Raw genomic sequence first — 7,498 nt, forward strand, 5'->3', positions numbered from 1 at the left:
ATTGATTGATTGATTGATTAGATTTTTTTATAAGGCATGTCTGAAAATGCCTTAGAAAATGCAGGTTGGAAAGCTGAAATACCTATGCACAATGCTTCTAGTACACTACTGCCTGTATTTGCAAAGCAGCCAATGCAGGAACAGCAATCATTTTCCTTGGTGCTGATTAATTGTAACCCCAAGAGGGACATAAAAAGGACCATAAATATTTGTTTCAACTGTAGTGAAAAGATGGTTTCTACTGAAACTATTAATGCATTTTAATGTATATTTGGTAATTGAATTATTAAAATAGGAAGTTAAAGGCATCTTAGAGGGAGTCCCAAGTGTTTGCTGGATTTTATCATTTTTCTGTTCTTGTAGCTCATGTGCAGGTCTCATGATGTGAGGCCTGTACATGCGATGTGCACAGTTTTTTTTTCTTTGTTCATTTCTTGAACGCAACATAGGCAACAGTACTCTGGGCACTGCTACCATGTAAGGAAGACTGAAAGGCCATATATTTTCACATTCACTGAAATTTAACAGACTAGATTTTAAAATGTTAGTAGTCTTTTGGAAGTCTTAGAGGTAAGATCTACATTTTCAAGGAAATACACATCAGACTGTTTCTAGTTAGTTATGTCCCACACCTCTGTTAAAATGCCAGGATTTTGTGATGTAAAAAAAAATTAAACGAACAGGATACTGTTATTAAAGTCTTTTTTTGCATATAATGTGACCAACATCCAGTGCAAAACAGTTCAAAGAACACAAACATAAAAAAAATGAAAAGTGGGCATAAGGTTTAAAATCAATTCAATCAAACAAACATTCCAACTGATCCTAGTTTTCAAGAAGTGCATCAATTTCATTTTATCATTGAAATTAGGTTAAAGTTTCTATATAAGGAAATCCAGACGATTATTGCATCAAGTCACGTAGCAACAATCACTTGCTTGGTGTCGTTGACTTTGTAGCAATCCTTCATAAAGAAGATTTTTGTTTGCCCTGATAAAGCTCAAATGTTCAAAGTAAGCCAACCTTTCTGCTGCTACATGTAGAGCTCACCAACTTTCAAGTGATGCTACTGAGGTGAGTGAGAGTGGCTGCAGGTGTGATAATAGATAGAAAACCTATCAATATCATATCAAATTTAAATACAAGTATGTTCAGTGTGAAAGGGTTCATGTACAAAAATTGGAACAATTGGAAACAACTGTTTGAGGGAAACTGGTTCCAGTGCTTAAATGGTGATAGAACTTGTTACGCACCAACACTTTGTGTTTCCACTAGTAACAACTGGTGTTACTAGAGGAAATTATCTGCCTCGACACTTAGTTAAATTATGTTTGTCAAGTTAAAACAGCAAATGGTACACTTGTGAGTGCATTTACTATCTCCACCCAACTGCCACACACATCACAGAGAATCAAGCGCACCCATCCCTTCCACTCAGGCCCATCTGAAGTCTATAAGGTAACTTGGCACACCTGTGCTCACAATGATCTCTGCAGACAAAGAGCCTCAGCTTCAAGCTTCCACAAAGACATCACTGGTAGGGACTGGACATTATGCACAGTTTATATCATTTAATCTGCATTCAGAAGACCAAATTAGCCTTGTGATTCAATGGGTTTTATGTGTTTGGAATATATTTTATTTGTTTGTTCATTCACTGTTAACTTAAAAGTAGATTAACATTACCTGGAAAACTAGTTAATTAGTTCATTGTGATCTGTAATTGATTTTGTTTCTTTTGTTTGTAGGTTTTCAACCTGCTCTGTGACTATTCTGACTGCGTATGTGAAGTCATGGTGGTCTTACACTGTCAATTGAAATAATCTAAAGATGAAAAGAAAAGATAAATAAAAGATGTTGCTGAGATGAGTGGTTCCTGCATTTCTTTGAGGGAAGGAAGCTTTTTCAAGTTTGGGCAGAAGCTGAGGTGGTTTAGAGAGAACAAAAACTTGACAATGATTTACTATTTAGTGCACCGTGTTCCGGCCGGTGATTATTATTTGTATTGTGCTATGCTCTCACTTCTGCCTATGAGTTGTTGATGAATGCTAAGTGCTAGCAGTGTAGTGTCCAATTTTCAAGTTTGATCCAGGAGACTTTTATTGACTAATGATAATGTCCGGGTTTTTAATCATTTATGGGACGACCAATAGGCATCCTTAAAATGACTGGCATGATGCCTGGAATACAACAGACTTTTTCCTCCAGAGCTGCTGCTGCTTCGTGACCAGTTTGGAGCAAACGGCAGTGAAGAGTCTGGCAGGTGTATGGATACAGGTGAAGCAGAGACTCACCTGTATACATATACAGATATAAACAAAGAAGCTATAAATGGCTGTGCAAAGTGAGAGTTCAGTTATTAAATTGACTGAAGATGAATACATAAACTAAAAACTGAAGTGTAGACAATTTTTTAGAAGTGTCTTTGTGAATGTTTATTAAATTAAATATAATTTCAAATTTTTATGATTTTTGTCTAGGTTAATTTAAAAAGTGAGCTGCTATTGTTACTTTTTAATTGTCTAAGCTACTAAAAAGTAATTGTTAGGGATGCTCAAATATGAAAAATTGGGCCGCTCTTGATATCCGATATTGATACTGTAATATTTTACTGTAATATTACAGTAAAATACTGTAATATTTTACCAATAAAATATGGATAAAATATTTACCACCTTTTTTTATAAATGTATTCAATTACTTGATTAATCATCAGAATAATTGACAGATTACTAAAATAGTAATTTACAAAAGGCCAACACATTAGTGTTAAGACAATGTAATGTTAAGACCATACATTAGTATGGTCCTCCTTCCTCGGGAGAGCATTTCTACTGCCAGTTGGGCAGGTGGAGTTAAACCTAAAAGTCTAATGAAGCGTTATACTCAGAAAAAGGTGGCGCACTAGAATGTCTCATGCTGTCTCCCAATCAATGGACTGAGTTGTGTGACACCCAGAGCTCCACTCTAACTGTCCAGTACCGCTGTGTTATGGAGCTGCAGCTGAAGGGAGCCCAGGAATGAAGCGGCATAGGTCACTTTTTACAATGGAAAGACAAAGTAATGTACTGAATGCACCAACCTGTGCCATACAGCTCAGTGGAACAAACAAGACACCGACTACCAGCTCCCAGTTTCAGTTCGCCCTTCTAAATGGGCAGAGGGATGGATCAGCAGCCAGCATTAAGCTCTCCCTAACCTCCTTAAGTTGATATTTATTATCTTGCTAGTGTTGATGAAACAAGTGTAAAGAAATATGAACTGAACCAAAAACTGTCAGGAACTGAATCAAACAATTCATTTTGAGATATGTTGCCTCAGCATGTTGTTCACATTCAGATTTAATATTAAAATCGGCCATAACTAGAGCAACAAAGACAAGAGAGTACCAGTCAACCTTGACTGGTACTGGCGGCCTTGTGGTGTGTGCTATTGACTGACTCCCTTCTATCAAATTAAAGTATATTCTCTCAATACTGAAACATGGCTTTTACCAAATAAACAGCGATGGCAGCTCCCAGTAACCAGCCACAGTACACATCCACGGGGTGGTTTCTGAACTGAATGATCCGGGTCAATCCGGCCAGGATGGCCAGCATGACGAAAGAGAAAACCAGCAGAGGCTTCAGTAGCTTGGCTGAGTCTGTCAGCACTGTGTTGAAGTACATCTAAGAGACATGGTTACAAGTGTACCACTTATTTCTGATCATTTTTTAACAATAATGACAGAGTTCAGCATTTCCTTGCTTCACTCTGCACATATGAAAGTGCAAAGACTACTTACAGAGATGTAGACGGCAGCAAAGGCAGCCAGTGTGGCATGCTGGGATGGAAAAGACTTCCTAAAAGACAAAAAGCAAGGAAAGCTGAGTGTTCTGCACCATGTTCACACAGCCAAGGACAACCCTGAGTATTTATCTAAAAGAGGAATGTGACTTTCAAAGAAACTTGGATGATTATGTGTATGGCAACACTGCACTAGCAGGTGTTTAATAAATGCAGCATGTAAAAGAATATCAGTGAAGGCCAAATTACATGAGGATTTGTTTTTTCCGGTGTTAATTTAGGTTTCTCTGTTCTGTTGAGTTTCCCTGTTGTCCCGTCTAACCTTGATTGATCCCAGCTGTGTCTTGTTCCCTGATTACACTCTGTGTATTTAAATCCACCTGTGTCTCTTGTTTCCTTGTTGGGTCCTGTCTGTTCTGTCATTTGTCGTGGTACCCTGTGTCTCCCCAGTGCCTGTTTTGAGTTATTCCAGTTGTCATCATTAAAACTACAAATTTCACCATAACCTGGGTCCAATGCATCTCACCATCTCTTAACCACACATCATGACACATTATGCCTCTTTAGTGTGGTTTAAAATGTAGCTTTGGCCTGGATTGGTGAAAACACATTACATTGTTTAACACACAGTTGTTGCTACTTCGTGTCCTGATGATTAGTTTGTTCATGTTGATAATAAATCCTCTTGTAGCTGCATTTGATCCAGTTGATCCTTGCATTATAAAGGCCTGAACATATTGTAGTGATCAAGGAAACAGCCCAAGGCTAAGTTGGATAAATTTCCACTATTATCCTGATGATACTCAGCTATTTTTATCCAGAAATACTGATGCTCAGCATGAGGGATTGCTGCAATGACACCAACTGTCCATTGTGGCCACATGCTCATTCAGGAGGAGTGAATGCTGATTGCATCAAATCAATAACTTGAACCAATCTGCTGGGTAAGTAGGACACTTTTTAGCCCTTTTGAATATGTACAATTGATTTTAATCTGTCTGTATAATTGGATTAAAAATACTTTTTTTCTATGAAGCGCCTTGAGACGACATCTGTTGTAGATAGGCGCTATGTTAAAAAAACTGAATTTAATTTAATTGAACAAATATCTACCGAAAAGTATCTCATGTCCAGATCAACAAATAATTTGAATGTTCCTATTCCCAAAAATAATGAGATAAACCCGAGTAGCTTTTTAAAAATATCTAAATATAGATAACATTCTTGGAAAAGACCCAAGAATGTTAAAACTAGCATTTACTTCCATGTTAGCTGTGATGTGCTATAAGAGCAGTGTGTAATCAGGGTAGCAGTTCCAATTTGTGTAAGCTGTTTTTCCTTTAGTGGAGCTTCTAACAATGAAATCGACTTCTCATTAGAACCAAAGAAATATCAACACCAGCCATTCTGATGTTACAGAAAGGCTTTCAGTAAAATGTTTACCCAAGACCCAAACCTGAAAAGCAACGGTCCCACTATTAATAGTGATGACCAGTTGATTTTCAATCCAGCTCAGAGAGTATTCTTGATTTTAAGAAGATAATTATGACGACTGGCTGACGGATCAAAATGAATAGACTTGTCCCGTCTGAATGTATTGTCACTGCATGAACCCTTACTACCATCTCTTGTTAAGGCATCGACTGAGGAAACCTGATCTGGGAGAAAATTGTTTTGGGTATCTCTATTCAATGCATATGCACATATACAAAAAGAAGTATATAATGTGGAACACAACAATTGATTTGATTTTGAATTTTCTTTATATGGCCATTAGTGAACTGAGAACAAAGAGGTCACAAAAAACTGTGATGACAAAATTGAACCCTATGTGAGTCGGTGCGACTACCAAGACGATGAACTCGAAAAATAATCTTCACACTCCCACAAGCATCCGCTGACATCCTGAGTGGCTCATTGAGCCTCACCTCCCAGCGTTGATGAGTCCGAGGTCCGGTCCGGAACAGATATCCTCCAGAATGAAGGCTTCATCACAGCTCGACATGTTAATGTGGGTCAAGTTGGGTTTGCACACATCCAGCCAGTAGGGCGCATGCTGCCCAGTGGACAGCTGGAGGATGTCCGTTATCAGAGCCGTCACACACAGGCCAAAGATATGGACGCCTATGCAACAGAGCCCGTTCAAAGCATGCTTGTGTTAATAATCATACGTTAATGTACAACGTCTACACCTACAGATTAATACACATATTTTGTAGTCGTTTTGCTTTCTTCAGTTGTTCTGCTTGCCATCATATCCTCTCACACTGGAAAACAGCAGCTTGGTGATGAGCTGCTGGTTTTATGTTTCTTACAGACACTATGGAGATGTTTCTAATCTGTTGTGGTACAAGGCATATATTCTCCCACCTATAAAGCGGACAGCTCTGCGAATGTAGGAGTTGAAATTACAGCCTGCGGCGTTGATGTTAGCTTCAGTCTGAGTGGTTGACGACCTCCTGGACAGATAGCAGTACAGGATGGCTTCTCCTATCAGGATCTACAGCACAAAAGAGTTGGCAAACCAGACTTTTACAGCTACTGACAAACTAAACTGCTAAGGTAAAAAAAACAAACAAAATAAACCCTGAGTAGTGTAAGACGTTTGACTGCAGATGTAAATATTTTTTTTGTTTTTAGGAATGCATGGACCTTCATGTATTTCACATTTCACAACCCCCCATGATTCGGTGAAATCCACCAATATTTCAGACTCATTTGAAAAACTATTCTAAATGACTACTTAAATAGTTTAACAAACAAATAGTAGTTACCAGTTGCTGCATTTCCATTAACCATAAAATTGCAGAAATTGAAATTACAAAAATAAATTTGCTTAATGGAAATATGGCANTTTGTTTGTAGGTTTTCAACCTGGTTTGTGACTACTCTGACTACTTCTGCGAAGTCATGGTGGTCTTACACCGTCAATTGAAATAATCTAAAGACAAAAAGAAAAGATAAATAAAAGATGTTGCTGAGATGAGTGGTTCCTGCATTTCTTTGAGGGAAGTAAGCTTTTTCAAGTTTGGGCAGAAGCTGAGGTGGTTTAAAGAGAGCAAAAAACTTGACAGTATAATCTGATTTGTCTTGGTTATTAAAGCAGTAGAAACAGTTATTCTACTAGACGTAAACCTCATCAGTATAGGTTAATTATTCTGCATGCCAAAAATCCTAAGTATGAACACACACACTACAGTGGAATGAAATTTCAGCATCAAACCCGTGATCTAAGAACAGCTTCCAAATACAATTACACACTACAGAACTTATGGTTAAAGTTATACGTTGATCCCAATTGTTCCTTTAGAATAGCAGTTGCATTGCAACAGCTCATGACAAAGGGTGAAGATCAGTTTGCAATTCAGCAAACTTAAGCAAATTGCCTCGACATCAAAGCATGCTAAAGAAAATGCAAAATACCACGCATCTGTAATAACACCTTGATAACATAATATTTTTACTTAAGGTTATCACATCGTCATAATTTCCTATGGGCCAATGCTTAATCTTATTAGAAAATGTGGAATAAATTAAGAAAAGGATCACAAAACACAAGCAATAAAAACAAGTATTGCCAACTTCCAGGTGTATGAGGTTTTGGATGAGTTGAAACAGGTAAGCAGATGAGCAAGTGTGCTCAATCAACCCTTCAGTGCATTTTGGTATTCATAATTTTCACTCTCTCATAATATGGGCTGTATTATTCATT

At 37.7% G+C, this 7,498-nt stretch overlaps 1 protein-coding gene across 1 annotated transcript; it reads right to left on the reverse strand.

The window, feature by feature from the left end:
* Window positions 1–6: 6 nt before the first annotated feature.
* LOC106948640 (lipid phosphate phosphatase-related protein type 4-like) lies at window positions 7–6,491 on the reverse strand. The gene is made up of 6 exons (XM_015034427.1): window positions 6,157–6,491; window positions 5,715–5,910; window positions 3,785–3,842; window positions 3,494–3,668; window positions 3,114–3,117; window positions 7–1,785 (listed from the first exon to the last, which is right to left on the reverse strand). The coding sequence occupies exons 2-6, from the start codon at window positions 5,789–5,791 to the stop codon at window positions 1,695–1,697; spliced, it is 405 nt and encodes a 134-aa protein (XP_014889913.1). The 5' UTR covers window positions 5,792–5,910; window positions 6,157–6,491; the 3' UTR covers window positions 7–1,694.
* Window positions 6,492–7,498: the final 1,007 nt, after the last annotated feature.

The sequence above is a fragment of the Poecilia latipinna genome, unplaced genomic scaffold (genome assembly GCF_001443285.1).
Source record: "Poecilia latipinna isolate Pla-1442-1.1 unplaced genomic scaffold, P_latipinna-1.0 Scaffold298, whole genome shotgun sequence".
Classification (NCBI taxonomy): Eukaryota; Metazoa; Chordata; class Actinopteri; order Cyprinodontiformes; family Poeciliidae; genus Poecilia; species Poecilia latipinna.

What these genes read in the sequence shown, in the direction of transcription:
- LOC106948640 (XM_015034427.1), bottom strand. Translation starts at nt 5,791, where the DNA reads ATGTCGAGCTGTGATGAAGCCTTCATTCTGGAGGATATCTGTTCCGGA. An exon ending in GGACTCATCAACGCTGGGAG is followed by an intron (nt 3,843 to 5,714) that starts GTGAGGCTCAAT and finishes TTTGTCTTTTAG; the next exon opens with GAAGTCTTTTCCATCCCAGC. An exon ending in TTGCTGCCGTCTACATCTCT is followed by an intron (nt 3,669 to 3,784) that starts GTAAGTAGTCTT and finishes CATGTCTCTTAG; the next exon opens with ATGTACTTCAACACAGTGCT.